At 46.8% G+C, this 18,809-nt stretch overlaps 1 protein-coding gene across 1 annotated transcript in view; it reads right to left on the bottom strand.

Moving 5' to 3' along the window:
• CLASP1 (cytoplasmic linker associated protein 1) overlaps positions 1–18,809 on the bottom strand; it is a 276,810-nt gene that overhangs the window by 164,406 nt on the left and 93,595 nt on the right. The window contains 5 exon segments of the mRNA XM_018061634.1: positions 1,355–1,452; positions 10,429–10,504; positions 12,269–12,360; positions 13,145–13,248; positions 14,664–14,742. Of these exon segments, the coding sequence (XP_017917123.1) occupies positions 1,355–1,452; positions 10,429–10,504; positions 12,269–12,360; positions 13,145–13,248; positions 14,664–14,742 (449 nt within the window).

Raw genomic sequence — 18,809 nt, 5'->3', positions numbered from 1 at the left:
GCCTGGTCAGTACTTTGTAGTTCTCCCTCCCAAGTGTTCTCACTATATATTCAGAGACTACAAGGTGGAGGTTCATAAAATACAGGAATTAAAAAGCCCTGTTCTCACAGACTACCTTCATGTAAAAAACATGAAAAGTAGTTCGATTCTGGTCTGTTGGCCCTGTCCACTGCAAGGCTTCAGTGTAAATGGCTGGTGTCCACCACAGTGACTGCTGACTCCTACCCCAGGGCTCATGGATCACGCTGTCTGCTAGTACAGAGTATCCCCAGCACCTTCTACTGTTCTGTAGTGCTTTAAAAAAAAAAAAAAACAAAGGCCCAGGGACCATGATGAAAGCAACACTGGGGTCAGATGTGACACTCAACAAGGAAGGATGTCCCCCCTCAAGTGCCACTGGCACCCTGACTGCAGGGTCAGTCACCCACTCCAATCACATTCAACTGAGGGACGTCACGACAGGTGGCTCCTGTGTATCTCAATATTCTGCCCCAGATGGAGATGCCCAATACTCTGCAAGCTCATCTGTGGAATGGATAGAGAAAATGAAGCACAGAATATCAGCTTGAGCCCTGACTTTCTAGCTGGGTCATGTCTCCAGTCACTTCCTGTCACTGGGCCTCAGCTGTCCCCCTGAGCACAATGACAGGTCCAGATAAATCACTTGGTGAGTCCCATCCAGGCCTAACTTCCCAGGGTTTTCACATTACTTTCTCCCAATTAGACAGTCAAAAGGTTTAAAATTCATTTGGTATAAAATTTCTACATCATAGTTAAAAATCATAGATAACTGATTTTTCATTATTTTTAAAAGTCTGACAACAGAAACATCTGTGGACTCAAGGGGACTCTCGATATGGTAAGACAATAATCTCCTTGCACTGGAGACTTGGATGTTGAAACTGGCATTACTAGCCAGAAGGCTAACATCTCAAAGATGTCCAGAATTATCACTGATATATTTCTATCCAGATTTATCTGGGAAAGGCTTCATTCAAACAAATACATTCCAAGGCCCCAAGATACCAGGTTCCATGTACATACGAAGTGTAGAACCACATGAACCCAGAGAATGCAAAATCTTTCAACACCAACCACTTTTAAATATGCTTCTAAAAACAGTCTGTGGCATGGGATCAGGTCAGATGTCTGGGTGAGAAAAGTCTTACTTTTGAGCAAGTGGAATGAAAGGGGACCCCTGAGACATGATCTGGACAAGATCACCATCCACCAATCTTCTCACCATATAGTCTTTCAAAAAAAATTACCCCATAACAAAATAAGCAGTGCAAACCAAGATGTTAACTGAGAAAGAAGAGGGAAAGAGCAAGAGAAGGAAAATGTCTGAACTCACCGGGACTGTGGCAATCCTTTCTTACTGAGATCTGCCCTCACACGTTCTCCTACATGTCTGTAAATTTCCACTAAGCTGTTTATTGCTGCATCTCGAACCTAGATATAAAAGAAGAGATCTTACAGCTGCTCTGTGTCATTCCCCAGCGCTTCCTGCTGCGGACACAACAGGCTATCCAACACCCCAAGTTCATCACCCACTCACCGACGTGACTCTGAACACAACCCCTTAGAGACATGGGATGAGACAAAGCCATGCTTTGACAGCTCTGACTCTGTGGGCACAACTCCAGAGAGCATGGTAAAAAAATTCAGATCCCAACCCTGTGTCCATGTTAAAGTCTATACCCCTTAGTTCTTTTCATCCTTTAAGATGATGTCTGGAAACTAGAAATTTCAGACCAAAGTGGAAAACACTACAAATAAGTGAATTATTCTTAAAAAAAAAAAAAAAAAAAACCATGTAGCATTCTGGATGTAGGCCAATTAAACAAATACTTAGCAACAGAAAAGTGTGGTAAAGGTTACACAGCACCTGAATTCAAGAAGTGCAAAGTTCTAAAAGGTAGATGGGAAAAAGTCCATAAATTCTACATTTAATACAGGATAGGATGTAATAAATGTTATACAAAAGAGTACAGAGAGCTCACACAGCAGAGGGGACTGAGCACACCAGAGGATACCAAGAAACAGTTTATGGAAGAGGAAGGAACCACTTAAAATGTGCTTAGAAACAGCATTTCAGGAGGAAGAAATGGGATGAGACAGGCTCCAAACAGGTAACCAGCCAGTGCGGAGGCATGAAGGCAGAGCAGCGCAGCATAAGCTTCAGCAGTCTGGCCAAACACAGACGGGGGGAAAGGTCCAGATAAATAAGGCTCCAGAGACAGAAAGAACTTTATTTAAAAAAAAAAAAAAAAAACAAACGGAAAATGGGGGAATTTGAATATGGACTGTATATATACCAAACATTAGGCTGGTGCAAAAGTAACTGGGATTTTGGATTGTTGAACTTTGCCATTTGATATTGGAATACATTCTTAATAAATAAATGTGGTTGTGTTATACATCATTTTAATGCACATTTCTCACTTTGTTTAATTGCTAATTTACATACTGTTTATTTTAGACTATATAAATGATGTTACATGAAAAGTAAATATGAGTGATTTTTTATTTGAGTTCAAAATGGGTTGTAAAACAGTGCAGACAACATCACATTTAGCCCAGGAACTGCTAATGAACATACAGTGCAGTGGTGGTTCAAGAAGTTCTGCAAAGAAGACAAGAGCCTTGCAGATGAGGAGTGCAGCGGCCGGCCACTGGAAGTTGACAACAACTAACTGAGAGCAATCATCGAAGCTGATCCTCTTAAAACTACAGGAGAAGTTGCCAAAGAACTCAACATTGCTAATTCTGATCATTCAGCATTTGAAGCAAATTGGAAAGGTGGAAAAGTTCGATAAGTGGGTGCCTCATGAGCTGACCGAAAAAAAAAAAAAAAACAAAACCTGTTTTGAATTGTCGTCTTCTCTTATTCTATATGACAACAAACCATTTCTCAATTGAATTGTGATGTGCAATTAAACCCCTGGAGAAGAAAATGGCAACCCACTCCAGTATTCTTGCCTAGAGAATTCCATGGACAGAGGAGCCTGGCAGGCAATTAAAAGTGGATTTTATACAACAACTGGCGATTGACCAGCTCTGTGGTTGGACTGAGAGGCAGCTCCAAAGCACTTCTCAAAGCCAGACGTGCACCAAAAAAAGGTCATGGTTACTCTTTGGTGGTCTCCTGCCCATCTGATCCACTACAGCTTTCAGAATTCCAGTGAAACCATGACATCCGAGAAGTATGCTCAGCGGATGGAGGAAATGTGCTGGAAACTGCAATGCCTGCAGCTAGAATGGGCCAACAGAATGGGCCCAGTTCTTCTCCACAACATGCCTGATCACATGCTGCACAACCAAAAACTCAAAAGTTGAACAAATTGGGCTATGACGTTTTGCCTTATCCACACGTTCACCTCACCTCTCACCAACCAGCTACAACCTCTTCAAGCATCTCTACAACTTTTTGCAGGGAAAACACCTACAAACCAGAAGGAGGCAGGAAATGCTTTCCAAGAGTTCATCGAATCCCAAAGCATGGATTTTTATGCTACAGGAATAAACAAACTTACTTCTCGTTGGCAAAGTATGTTGATTCCAACGGTTCCTATTCTGATTAATAAACATGTGTTTGAGCCTAGTTATAGTGATTTAAAATCTATGGCCCAAAACTGCAATTACTTTTGTACTAACTTAACAGTTTATCAATGTTAAATTTCTCATGTGAAAACAACATGTGATTATATAAAAATATCTGTTATTATATAGAAGTAAAAAGATCATGTGTGCTAGATACTTTCAAATGGTTCAAGAATAAAAAGTATTTCTCTGTGTATATGTGTGTACACGTGTGCATAAGTATTCATGTTGAGTTATAAAACAAATATGACAAAACGTTAAATGGTAAATATGGCTGTTCACTATACTACCCTTTCCATTTTTCTACAGGTCTAAAACTTTGCCAGTAAAAAGGTGGAAAGAAAAAAAAAATTTTAATCCAATGAATTCAAGGCCAGCCTGTAGGGTTACCCGGTGGAGGAGAGCAGGTACAGACCGGAGAACAACATGATTCCAGATTTGGTCTCAAGCAATGAAATCAAAGAAACAGAGAGTGAAGGAAGTAGGAATACGAACAATTTACAATCCTGAACACTGCAAGTCACCCTATGATTAACAGTAGTGCATGACAGGTAATTTTACTCACATTTTTTCCCTTGTGATAGACAGGCAAACTCCAGGTTCTTGCTATCTTCTCACCTAAAACCTGATGCTATGTACCGAACTGTGTATTTGACACCCCACCACCACCAGTGCCAGCCCCTGCAAAAATTCCTCTATTGAAGCCCAATGTGACTGCAGACAGAGACAGGGCCTATGAAGAAGGGAATTCAGGTTAAATGAGGTCATACGAGTGGGCCTGATACGACAGGAGGGCTGTCTTTGTAAGAGAGACGCCAAGAGAGCTCTCTATGTCTGCAAAATGGGATGAGAACCCTCACCAGAGCCAGCCATGCTGGCACCCTGATCCAGGACTGCCAGAAAGAAATTTCACTTGTTCAAGCCTCCCCGTCTATGGTATTCTGCCATGGTAGCCTGAGCTTAATAACAGAGACTACCAGACTATTTTGGAAAGGAAAAAATTTCTGATGTCAGGAAACATTTTCATATTGAGACATGCACATCTTACAAAAGCAGTCAATGCCACTGTCTGAAATAATGACAGGTGCATCACCACTGCTTACTTTCTAATCATGGTGTCTGCTCAGAGCCAGAGCAGGTCACACTGCGGAAACTCTTTAAAGAGCAATCAATATCCTGTCTGCTACTTACAAGTCCGGCTATAAAGAGTTTAAGAGATTTAGTGGAAAAATGACTAGCCTTCTAAGTGGAATAAGTCCGACAGAGAAAGGCAAACACTGATATCACTTATATGTGGAATCTAAAAAACACAACAAACTAGTGAATAAATCAAAAAAGAAACATTCGGATAGAGAAAACACACTAGTGGTTGCCAGCATGGAGAGGGAAGGGGGCGGGGCAATACAGGAGTGAAAAGGGGGTTATTATGGGACTACTTGGAGAAGGCAATGGCAACCCACTCCAGTACTCTTGCCTGGAAAATCCCATGGATGGAGGAGCCTGGTGGGCTGCAGTCCATGTGGTGGCTGGGAGTCGGACACGACTGAGCGACTTCCCTTTCACTTTTCACTTTCATGCACTGGAGAAGGAAATGGCAAACCCACTCCAGTGTTCTTGCCTGGAGAATCCCAGGGACAGGGGAGCCTCGTGGGCTGCCATCTATGGGGTCGCACAGAGCCGGACACGACTGAAGCGACTTAGCAGCAGCGGCAGCATGGGACTACTATATGAAATTGTGTGTGTAACTTCAGAAAACTGTAAAGCACTACAGAATTCAAAGAATCACTCATTCATTCAATCAATCAATCAACAAAATTACTAGGCTCAGAGTCAAAGTAGCCCTCAGGACCTACTTGGCCATTTAGAGACTATGTAACTTTAGACAAAATATTTTAATTCTTTTAATCTCAATTTCCTCCTTCATAACTGGAAGGTTGCTTTGGGGTTAAAAAAATAATGGATTCAATTCAACAAATATCTGACTGCCTATTAGGTACCAAACTAGGGTGCCACATGGCCCAGGCAGGTAACACGATGGGCAGAACAGGGTGGGAGGATGAGGACCCAGGACCCCGGGAGGGGACCCCGAGGGCAGAGGACAGGGGAATGCGGCCTCAGGCAGGCAGCTGCCAGCATGCCACCAGCTCATGGCCATGAGGGCACACATACTGGGGTGCTGCAAGTACAGCTCTGCCTCATCCTCACTCTTTGCAGAAAAATCAGAAATACACATCTCCCAAATGTAAACGTGTCCAAACTCCAAAAGTAAAAATCACCCTGCAGACACGTGTATAGACACACACACATCTGTAGGCTGAAATTCAAGTTCAGGCCAGCTGTTTGTGCCCTGTGGTCCTGAATATAAAGCACTCAACACAATGGCTGGTGGAGCTGGTATTATCTACATCTTACAGAAAAACAACCTTAGCCTTTAAATAACTACTCTTCAGGCTCAGAAAGCTACGGGGTCAGTTGAACGACTCTCAATTCAAGAATCACAGAAGAGACTGTGTGTGGCACTACAGAGTATTGTAACCCAGCTGAGAAAACAAGTGTCCCTGAAGCAAGTCAATTGAGGCTGAAGGGATAAAGCAGTGTTCACCTCGACATGCAACGAGGTAGGTCCCAGTCTGGCTTGTGGCCACCCGCAGGCGCACCTTGCAAAGGAACCCCAACAGCTTGGACCACTCAGGTAGCAAAAGACAAGGGCCCCAGGACGTGCCTGTCACTTCACCTCATTACACACACCCAGATGTGAGTGGCAGGAAACAGGCTCCCTACACAGCCTGAAACTCAAGGGGAAACCTCACCCTCAGAGAAAGGGAGGGCCCCAGAAACTCCTGCAAGGCCAAAGTCACCCCATCCTTCATAGCAGATCAAACTCCTCAGGAAAACAGACAGCAGACGGCGGGGGGGGGTGGTGAGGGCATGCAGACACAATACCTCACTGCCTGAGGCCAGCTGGGCAGCTAATGAAGGTATATCAGAGGTTTCCAGGCAGAACTGGAGTTTCCCCTATCTGGCAGAAAGTGAAAGTGAAGTCGCTCAGTCGTGTCCGACTCTTTTTGATCCCATGGACTGTAGCCTACCAGGGTCCTCTGTTCATGGGATTTTCCAGGCAAGAATACTGGAGTGGGTTGCCATTTCCTTCTCCAATCCGGTGAGGAACGCCCTGCTGAGCAAGTGTCTCAAGACTGCTGGCTGCCTTTGCCCTGTACTCCTAGGCAACAGACATAGGCCCTGTTCTGCAACCCACACCCCAAAGGGGGAAACCCTGACTTCAGCTAGGAAGGAAACATTTAGCTGTTTACATCATGAGTGTAAAGCCACCCCATGCTCCTGTCCCTCCCCCGAGATACAACTCTCAACCATGAGATGCGACAGGAAACCTGAGGAAAGCTTCTGGAAAACATCTCTCCACTTGGGGAAAGAAACGCAGGGAACACTATACCACAGGAGACCCGGGGGGGGGGGGGGGGAAGCGTACATGGACTGAGCATTTAATGGCACAAGGGAACGAGCCATTCTAAAGGGGCAGGAAGCAACAGTGGTGTTGAGATTAGTCAAGAATTAAACCACCTGATGGCTAAGATTTCCTTCAAAATCATCCATTCAATACATTCTGCTTCCAAATGATGGGGTGGGGGAGCAAAAGCGATGAAAGTAAACTGGCCTTGAGTGGTCCGCTGCTGAGGCTGCGTGATGAGGGGTGCAGCATAACCCTCTCTCCACTTCTAAACGTGAACCTTTCAATATAAAAAAGCTGAAAACACGACAGGGACAAAGGAACATCACATTTTCATCTGCCAGGAGGGCCGGACACACACACAGCTGCACTACACCCGTGCCAGGCCTGTGAGCAGAGCTGCAGAGAAGAAAGCCCAGGGGGTGGGCAGCCCAGCAGAAAACCAGGCACGCACAGGCCCGGGGACGTCACACAACTGCTACACGCCCTGCGGCCTCCCTCCTTCGGGCCCCCTTCACAGGGGACAATACATTGTCCCCGCTGCTCTCGTGACTGAATTACTTTCAGCAGCCAAAAGCATCCTAAGCCACACAGCCTGTGTGTGGGGTCCACTGAGGAGCTGGGTCACTGTACAATGAGACCACAATCATAGGACTCACATCCTCTGGGGCAGGAGTGTCTACAGGGTTCACCTTAAAGGTAAATCCCACTGACGTGAGGAGCCACATGCAGGACCATGCAGAGCCCTCCACCCACACCCCCCCCCACCCCACACACACACACACCCACTCCCACACCACCACCACCACCACCATGCAGAGCCCTCCACCCACCACCCACACCCACACCCACACCCACCCACACCCACACACATACCACCACCAGCACCAAAGGACTGAGAGCTGGATGGAAGCTGACCATAATGCTGGGCACCCAGTGCAGACAGCACCAGGAAGACACAACTGTTCTCAAAAGCCTGAGACGTCCACAACTAAGAGGGAAAAGCCATGCAAACAGCTCTGGAGAATCCACTCAGTCCTAAGGCAGCCCTGGGGTGATAAAGAGAAGACAGAGTAATCCGGACCTTGATGGTTCAGAGACTAGCAGGAAAGACGGACAAGAAAACGCGAGTAAAGTCAGGAGCACAAGCACATGGACAGACACTCCCAGGAGGAGGGGCGCCTGAGGGGGCTGGCGTCAGGGGAGCAGGTAGCATCCCCAGGGGTGGCGATAAGGCCCTCGGGCCTGTGTGTCTGCACACACTCGCTCACGCGCAGAGAAACCCTCCTCAGGTAGATGTGAACACTCAGGCTCCTCGGATGCTCAGTGTGGGAAACTCTGGCTACAGATGCTGTCTACTCCAGATGGCCGATGACTGCCCGCTGAACCTGGCCTCAATGACCCCTATTCTGCCTCCCGGGCCCAGCGTGAATACTCACATCACCTCTCAGACCAGAGTAAGCACCTGTGCTGCGCTTAGTCACTTAGTCGTGTCTGATTCTTTGCGACAACATGGACTACAGCCTGCCAGGTTCCTCTGTCCACGGGGATTCTCCAGGCAAGAATACTGGAGTGGACTGCCATGCCCTCCTCCAGGGGATCTTCCCAACCCATGGACTGAACCCAGGTCTTCCACATTGTGGCAGATTCTTTACCATCTGCTGCTGCTGCTGCCAAGTCGCTTCAGTCGTATCCGACTCTATGCGACCCCATAGATGGCAGCCCACCAGGCTCCTCTGTCCTTGGGATTCTCCAGGCAAGAATACTGGAGTGGGTTGCCATTTCTGTCTCCAATGCATGCATGCATGCTAAGTTGCTTCAGTGGTGTCCGACTCTGTGCGACCCTATGGACAGCAGCCCACCAGGCTCCTCTGTCCACAGGATTCTCTAGGCAAGAATACTGGAGTGGGCTGCCATTTCCTTCCCCCTTTACCATCTGAGCCACCAGGTAAGCACGTGAGTGAGGAACAAAGCGCCTCAGCCAGCCCGGCTGGCATTCCTGCTCTAAGAAAGACAGGACACCATGCAGCAAGCAGTCACAGCCTCAGAGTATGACCTGCATAAATTACTCTTCCCACAGAAAACAAAGTGGAGACAATACATCAAGGGGGCAAAAAGGCAAAACAGTTCATGTGGTAAGTTAGAATCTTTTTTAAACGTTGATTCTGTTATTTTTAAATTAATGTTGCACAATAAAGCATGATTCAAAAAATAAAAATATCTGAAAATCACATTTCCAATGTCAAGTGTTCTCAATAAAGGTTGGGTAGGATGAATAGAAAGAAGAAAGTGGGTGCAGGCAAGAGAGACCAGCATAGCCCAGCATCGAGCAGGAATGGGCAGCACAGCAGAGCCCCAGAAAGGAGGCAGGAATGCAACTGGGATGAAGGGCAGAGACATGGAGGAGGAGAGGGCAGACAGTGTTCAGACCTTGGGCCCTCAGAGCTGAGCTGGGGCAGCGAGAGGAATGCAGACTTGCCCATGGAGTGCAATTCAGTTGCTGCCAGTCAAGGCTGAATCTGAGACGTTGTTCCCAGTGTAGAGTCAACCCCTGGACAAGGCGGGGGTCAGGGCACCAACCCTCCACACACACGTGGTTCAGCCTCCTTGGATCCAGATTACCAGGGTCCATGGAGTATAGCAGTGGACTATGAACCTCCGCCTGAAGGGGGACCTGTGTGCTCTGAACCCATGTTGTTCAAGGGCCAAAGTGTACACTTCTGTAAGGCACTGTCCCATGTTAAGCCCCTTTATCTAGGCAGCTGTGTGAGCTAAGGTGACAGCCAGGGCCCCTGATGACACTAGGAGAGACCTAGAGAGGAACGGGGCTTCTGAGCTGGTCTCACTGCTCACCAACGCCACCCCCACCTGCCCTGACGCTAGGGAAGTGATGCTCTGTTGTTTTTCAGTTTTTGCTTTAATTTACAGAAAACATCAGTGGGGCACCAGTGTGGCCACCACCCAAAGCGAAACGTGGCACCTTTCCATCACCTCTAAGAAGTGCCCCCCGGCCCTGTACAGCCCACCTCTCCCTCTCTGGGAGGGGGTCACTGCTCCCTCCCCCATGCCCACCTCTCTGGCTACACAGATGGTGACCACAGTGTCCTTCTCTTAGAGGCTAGTCTGGATGATGTCACTTTACAGGCTAATGGGGGGGCCATCCTGACCTGGAGAGAAGAGCAGAGTGGCTCCCAGGTCTACCCAAGACACCACATATTGGGCACTACTGGGCACTAACCCAACAATTGCAAACAATACCTAGAGCTCTAAGAGATGAATAAAGTCCCACCCACACATCATCAAAATGCACCTTCACTCTGTGAAACCAACGATTTTCCTTTCTTGCTAAATACACTCACCTGGCTGTTGGGATCTCCTAGTAGGTTACATATATGTGGCACGATCTTGCTTAGTGTTAACGTATGAGCTCCAGAGCTGAAAACAAAAGGAATGCTTTACTGGTGGTGAAAACAGAAGACAGAAGGCCACCTCCCCTACCCCCACCACTATCTCTCACCAAGGCTCACTCCTTATCCTCCCTTACGTGCTTCCAAAATAAACACACACCCAAAAGCCCTCTGCACAGAGTCCAAAACTGCGAGTGCGTCTCACAAGTCTCCCCCTGCACTTGGCGTCCCTCCAAGTCAAAGCCCAGGCCTGGCTCAGCGGGGGTTCCACCGTGCTGGCATCACTATTTGTCCCATGATGGTTCCTACTCTGCCTGACTCACTGTGTTACCAGGCAGGTCCCTGGACCCCTCCGCTAACCCTCACCCTCTCCCTACAGCGTGTGCAGTTCTCCGCGACAACAGACGTTCAGGTAACAACTGCCTGATGAAAACGCTGCAAAGAACAGCTGAGAGGACACTGCCCTGTTGGAGAATAACTAAGCTACTCGCAACTGTTCACCACCATAAGTGCAGTCACAGACATCTCTCTCAATACAATTCTCTTTGACTACCCTCGGATTACTCCCTTAGGATAAATAAGCGAAACAACTGTTATCAAAGGCTAGAAACATTTTTTAAAAGCTTCAGACATATGCCATAATTAATGACCCTGAAAAATCTAGCACATTAAGGGGAAAAAATCTACCAAGTAATGTAAACATTACACTATCCATTTTGTTTTTTAAAAAATAATGAAACTCTAAAGTCTGGAACAAAATGCTACATGTTAACAGTGATTATCTGAAGGGAGCAGAATTATACACAATGATCACTTTCTTCTTCATGCAGATTTTCTGTGACATATACAGTAATACTCTCATAATCAGGAAAGGTGACCTGTAATTTTTAATTTTAAAACATCAACAGCCATTAAGGAAGCAAAACCACAATGACATAGACTACTTGCATATCAAAATGGTTAAAATTAAAGACAGTGATAACATTCAAACGCTAGTTTCTGAAGAGACTAAATCATTCACCCACTGATAGTGGGAATGTATAACAGTACAGATAACTATAGAAAATAGCTAAGAGTTTCTCTTAAAAACTAAAAACAAACTTGATAAATGACCCAGCAATTGTACTCTCGGACACTGACCCAAAATAAATGATAACTTCTGTTCAGGCAGAAACTGGTACATGTATCTATAACAGTTTTATTTATAATAACCCAAAACTGGAAGTATTCAACAGGTGAATGGTTAAATATATTATGATACATCTATATCAGGGAATTCTACTTGGCAATAAAAAGCAATGAAATGTTTGGCCACAGCACATAGGCAATCTCAAGGGAATTATGCTGTGAGGAAAACAAACAGTTGATCTCAAAGGGTCACATTCTGTGTGATTTCATTCATATAACGTTCTTAATAAAATCTCAGAGCTGGAGAACAGGTGACTGGCTGGCAGAGGTTGGGGACTGGCTAGAACAGCAATGTGAGAGTGCCTGGGGTGAGGCACAGGTCTGCCTGTGAACGTGGCAGCAAGTTGTCTGGAGGTGCACTTGTGACAGAGTTGGGCACACACAGAACACACGTGTGTCACTGGAGGAACCTGAACAAGCTCATATCAATACTGACTTCCTGGTCTGGACCCTGCACTACAGACTCGAAAGACAGCGGGTGGGTGCGAGGCACCTCCCAGGACACTTCTCTACATCTTCCTATAAATATATGATGATTTCAAAGTTAAAAGTTACAAATACAAAAGCTTGGCCAAGGAAGCCCTCAGGCCCCACCCAGACTTACCTGTTGAGGGTGGCCACAAGGCAGAGACAAGTGCCTTCCCGGGTGCGAAAGTTCTTGTGCTTGAAGCCGCCAAGCATCCGGTCCCACACGTACTACAGACGGCAGAGGTAAGGTGGGGAGAAAAGAGGAGGAGGCTGCTGCAGCCCATCCAAGCCATGGACCCCCAGGGCAGAGACCTCACAACAGGTGCCATATCCCTCCCCGCCTCCGCTAGCCCTCTGCGGAGCTTTTTGGAAAATGGTAACATAGGTTTCTATACCAAGCTAAAATCTTTCAAAACACATTCCTTTATGTAATTGCATTTAATTTTCCGGACAACCCTGAAAAAGAGGTGGGACTGTCCTCAGTTACTGGGTGAGGAAAATGAAGCAGAAGAGGCTGGGTGACTTACCAAAGGTCACCTACTCAGGCTACTCTCTTGGCCTGAAGAGCTGTGCCCACCCCATCCTCTAACCTGCTCTGCTTCCCAGACTATTCTAGGTTTTACCTTCCCTGGGAAAGTTTCTCCTAAAACCGTCTCCCCCTGCCCCACCCCCCAACAATGGTCAGCTGGACAGGTAAGACAGAGCTGTATCCCTGGCTGTCCGTCCCAGCAGCCCAGCTCACCAGCAGACATGGGCCAGGGCTGCAGCCAGGCTGCTGATGGCCCTGACATCACAGCTGCATCTTTTCAGAGACACAAAGAGTCAATTACATAAATGAGCTTGAGTCTAAGAAATTAAACCAAGCACTCCATACCCATGTTAAGTTCACTAATTTATTCAAAGGTACACCCTCTGTAAATATCCTACGGGGGGAAAGTGGGGCCAGATGAAACACCATAAATTTTTTTTCTCTGAAACCCATGCACACTTTGCAGGAACACCCCAGTCTCACCTGGGGATTAGCAGCCTGATCCATGATCTTCAGCAGCAGGGCCTGGTCTTGCTCCCTCACAGAGTCTTTAGCATCTCCCAGTCTGTCTATTAAACTCGGCAGCACTAGAAATTAAAATGTAACTTGATCAAATGAAAACCTACTCTGGTGGCCCGAAGTCACCAACTGCGGGTATTTCAATTAACAAGATATCTCAAAATCCTGACCTAAATGATGCACATCGCTCTATGATGCACATCAAGCACCAACCCCTATAAATCTCCTCCTGCTCAAATTCACGGGAGCTACTATGAGAATTTGCTAAAATCTTTGCATGGGCACACTATCTGTCTTCTTCCTTATGCCACCTTCCTCTGGGAAGTTCCCAATGTGTTTTTAAGCTGCTAGAATGTTATTAAAATGGATGTCGATGAAAGACCTAGGCAGGAAAGAGTCAACACAAAAGGAAATCCAGATAAGAGAGAGAGGCCCCAGTGCATCTGCTCGGGGGTGGAAGAACAGACACTTAAGGCTGGGTCTGCTTTTCATTTTACATAACATCTCTGCATGCTCATCAGACAGAATGCAGCTCTCTGCCTGCCCTTCCTCCCCACAGCTTGGGTGGGCTATCGCTGCTGTTCCAAGGGCACTTGGATGTCAGAGGTCAACTCACTTTGCTTCTTCTAAAAGTCTATTAGAAATTTCTTTTACAGAAAATAATCCTGAACAATTCATCTAATTTGGTATTATGTAATCAAATTAATGAAAGAAAGAGGGATTTTTATTTGCAGATACACAGTTTATGGCAGAGTGGGAAGAGCTCATGGCTTTATCTAAACATGCACATTGACCAGAAAGTTAACAGAAATGCACAAATATATGTGTACCTGTTGTAACGAGAAATGCTAAAAGGAAAGGGTTAGGGCTTGTTTTGTTATTATGAATGCCCAGAGGTTGGGAATAAAATCGTCTCTTAACCTTTGAAACCTGATGTTATTTTTATTTAATTATTCTGACACTATTTTCCCTTCAAAATAAAAGTGATCATTTACCACACTTGAAATGACACTGACAACCAAAGTGAAAACGGTCATAGTAACAATAAACTGTTTAAAAATACAGCTGCGTCGGATCTGTAAGACTCTGAAAGAGAAAAGGCAATGCCTCTCCAAGACAAGGGTCAGAGGCAAACAGGGTTTGGTTGGCACCACAGCATGATGGCTAATTGGCATAAAAAATAAAAGTAATAGCTAGTACTAGAACAGGAAGATAGAAAAAGACAGCAGAAAGGTATGGAAAGGGGGCCAGGAGGATGCCAGCAGGAGCGCGGAGGTGGCAGATCCAGGTGTGCCCACGAGGGGAGCAAGGGCAGCGGTGCAGCATCTACACATGCAGGAGAAGGTAGGGGCGAGCCGGGGAGAGGGGGGCTAGAAAGAAAAGGTGGGGGGCTGAACGAGGGCTGGCTATGGGGTGGGTACAGCCAAGTGCAGGGTTTGGGGAGACACAGTGAAGGCCGAGATGGGAGGAGGAGAGAGCTCACCTGTACCGATCTGCGCCTTGAACCGATCCTGCAGCCGGGTGACCAGCGCGGACAGGATGTCCATGCCCAGGAGAACCACCTGCAACGATAAACAGCAGGCTCTCGTCAGCGGCCCATGCGGGGCTTGGCGCCCTCGCCCGCCTGCTGCAGGCACGCCCCCGCATCTCTGGCTCAGACACAGCCTGGGAGCCCAAGCGAGCGCCGACCCGAGGGTGAACGTGGGTATCAGGAAGAGGGCCGCTATTGTCCGAAAGGGCGGTTTACAGAGCTAACACGAGAGTCTTCGGCGAGACGCTACTCAAACACAGACGCCGTGAACCGGCTCCGAGCGCCAGCCCAGGAGGGCGGGAGCTCCCGCCAAGGCCCCGCCCCGTAAGGGCGCGCGTATGCAAATCAGCTCGCGGCCGGCGCGTGGCCTTCTGGGTACCACTGAACTGCCTCTTTGCGACCTTCCGAGCCTCCGAAAACGAAGTTTTGGTGGCGAGCTTCGGAAGCCGTGATCAGCGGAGGTTCACCGGCTGCCGGGCGGCTGCGGCGGCACTGGTGAATTAGTCGCCACAAGCCTACTCAGTGTTGGCGCCTGCTACTCGCGCCTCGCTCGAAGGCTGCTCCAACCATCCTTTTCTTGGGGTTGCGCTACTGTCCGATGAGCGTTTAGTGAGGACAGTACTGCTAACGCCTATGCAACACGCCCGCACCGGCTAAAGCTCAGCTTTATCACGGTGCAATTTTTGGAAAAAAGAAAAATCTCTTTTTCCACGATTTGTTTGTTACAAAAACAGCTTCTTAAAGTATAAATAAGCCAATGCTATGCTGGTTAAAAACAACTAGGTGGCGCTTCAAGCTGACAGAACAGAGTTCTGAGTTTTCACAACCCACACGCTTTCCCAAGAAAAACTACATTAAGCCCCTACCGTCCGTTTCTTTGTCTCCTTCTGGCGCCGGGATTGGGGAAAGAAGAGCCTCCAGTACTCTTCACCTTGAGAATCCCGTGAACAAAAGAGCCTAGCAGACTACATACAGTCTGTGGAATTACAAAGAGTCGGACACCACTGAGCAAAAGTAACACCTGCGCCGGGCACCTGCTCGCACCTAATTGTGAAAGAACACAGGTACCCTACTGTGACTTCTGGTGCCTCTGACGGTAAAGCGTCTGCCTACCGTGCGGGAGACACTGGTTCGATCCCTGGGTCAGGAAGATCCTCTGGCGTGGCACCCCCGTCCAGTACTCTTGCCCGGAAAATCCCGTGGACGGAGGAGCCTGGTAGGCTACAGAACATGGGGTCGCAAAGAGTCGGACACGACTGAGCGACTTCACTTTCACTTTCACTTGTGTTCTCTTTTACAATTACACAGATAACGTGATTCTTAACAGCCCCCTCCACACTCGCCCTTGCCACCTCGCTCTATCATTAAAACGAGAGATCTGTGTGTGTGTAGTCGCTCAGTAGGAAGCACTTTTGCATTGTGCAACTTTATTAAACATAGTTCAGAAATGATCTGGGGCACGATCTGGTGTTTATGCAGAACCAACGAACAAAACTGCGGTAATTCTAATTATCCTGAAGATACGCCGGATAATGAATGATATACTGAGTCCTTGCATCTGCCTGCCCTTCCAAGGTTTTGCGACCAGAAAAAGTAAAAACAGCAGGCTTTGCTATTCAGCTTTAAAGTCACTGGTTCAAAACAAAGGAATCAAAATTTGCCCAATAATAACCACAATACATATACTGTCCTTGTAAGGGATTGGTGACTTGAAGATATTAAAAGGGCATAATTTTTAAATTTTTGTATAAAGAGAGCATTGTTTTGTGACAGGTTTTTTTTAAAGCCTAAAACAGTAAAAAAAAAAAAAAACCACTTTAATGACTTCATTTATGAGCTACAGAAGATGAGGAATCACACATTCATTTCCTTCCAAAGCCCTAAAGAGTAGGGGGAGTAGCTAAAGAGTAGGGGGAGTAAAGGTACAATGGGAAAAGCTTGACAAAGGATATTGGTACCTCAGCCAGATCATCAAGGTCAACATCAACAGCCATAAATCAGGTTGGAGGTGTGTATGCTTGGTATGTGATAAACCGGGGCTTTAGGTCTGTGATCCTTAGCCTGAAGACCCACAAGCCCAGTCTAATAACAATATCAGATTCCCATAGAAGGACAGCCTACAAAATATCTTACCAATACATCTCAAAACCATCAAAGTCAGCAAAAAGAAGGAAAGTCAAATTTCCTTCTTCCTTGTCACTGCCAAGAGAAGCTAGGAGACAGTTAAATAGAGTGTGAGCTTCCTAGGTCATGCCTGCCAATGCAAGAGATGCAGGTTAGATCTCTGGGTTGAGAAGATTCCCTGGAGGAGGAAATGGCAACCCACTTCAGTCTTCTTGCCCGGTAAATCCCATGGTGGGCTACAGTCCAGGAGGTCACAAAAGAGTTGTACATGACTTAGCAACTAAAACAACAATCCTAGATGGAAGCCTAGAATAGATAAAGGACATTAGATAAAATTTTAAAAGACCCGAATAAACTATGGACTTCAGTTAATCACAACCTATCAATATTGCTTTATTAATCTCAACAAATACACCATACTAGTGTTAGACAATGATATATGATGGGGAGGCTCAATGTGGGATAGATACATTGGGGACTCTACTACCTTTGCAATTTTTCTGTAAATCCAAAACTGTCCTAAAAATTTAAGTTTATCTTTCAAAAAAAGAGCAAACTCTCAATTATTAGGAACTGGGTTTTCCCTGATGAAATCCTAAGCATGTGTCTGGTGTACCACTGGTTGGAGGGGGGGGTGCTATTCATTACAGAAATATTAATAACGGGCTTCAGTTCTCACCACATCCCTTCAGAATTCCCACAAGACTGTGATGTAAGAGGGCTATGGTCTTTTCAAATATGATAGCCCATGTCAGTTCACCCACTTGTGGAACTGGGAAAACAAACTTTAAACTTTTCCAGGATGGAGGTTTACTGCCAGGTCTGACCAGAGCAGGCCTGACTAAATCCTAGGCAGCAACGTTCCCCAAAATCCCCACCCAAACAGACTGGGGGCGTCCAGAGACTGCTCCGGAAGACAAGGCTGATGGATGCAGCAAGCCCCAGGGAACTGGGATGGAGAGGGCAGAGCACAGTCCCAGGCACAAATCCCCCCACACACACTTGTCTACTTCACCCTTAGTCACGGCCCCAGTGGGGGCAGGAAAGGAGAGGCAACCCACAAATGTTTATCTTCACAGTTCAGGCCCTTCTACATTCCTATTTCCCTGCTGAAGAAAGGGAGAAATGAATAAAGTCATTGCCCAGAAGACAACTCTAATTAGGAGCTGTGAAGCCTCTCTGTGCCTCAGTTTTCTGATCTGTTAAATGGGGACACAGTAATAGCTACAGCGAAGGTCACTGTGTGTACATAAAGTGCTTGAAATAGTGCTTGGTGCATGCAAAGGGCCAGATGACCCACATGATAGCTGTTAGCCCCAAATCATGGTCACTGCCAGTGCAGGGGCCAAAGTACTGATTCAGATCAGTGGAGGCCACGCCTAGGATTCCTGGGGAGAGGCCCTGGGCTGGCAGGGGAGATTTTCAGGAGGGGCTGCACTGCACAAGGCCAATAAGCTGTCAAGAACTGGCCTCACACCAAAGGAAGAGAAAACCTCCCAGCAGAGAGAAGAGTGAGGTGCGAAGGTAGGAAGAGTGGAACAGCTGGAGCCTGAGGACTTGGGAGGGGGCAGGGGAGGCAGCTCCAGAAGGGCCTCAGACGCGTCTTAGATACAGTGCAGGAGCACAAGAAGAGCTGCAATGTACAGCAGGGAGTGCCAGGGCACTGTGCCCACCATGGGAAGATGGCCAGGCGGAGAGAGGGTCAGCCCACACCCCGCACTCTATCCACAGTCTTCACTAAACTAGCAGTCCTGCATGACCCTTGTCTCCTCCCATATTCCATCTAATTCTAAGTCTATATTTGTGTCCCCAGCTAAACGTCCTTGAATATATGGAATACCATGCCTGGTATTTCCTTGAAACTTCCCTAATGCACAGCATGATACTGGATTCATGGTAAGTGATAATAAACCCCTACTTCACTAACTAGTTTTTTACTAATTAGTCTGGAACAGATGTGTTCAAGGGCTAACA

This window comes from Capra hircus, chromosome 2 (assembly GCF_001704415.2).
Source record: "Capra hircus breed San Clemente chromosome 2, ASM170441v1, whole genome shotgun sequence".
In the NCBI taxonomy this organism is placed as follows: Eukaryota; Metazoa; Chordata; class Mammalia; order Artiodactyla; family Bovidae; genus Capra; species Capra hircus.
This window is presented reverse-complemented; position numbering and strand designations above follow the sequence as displayed.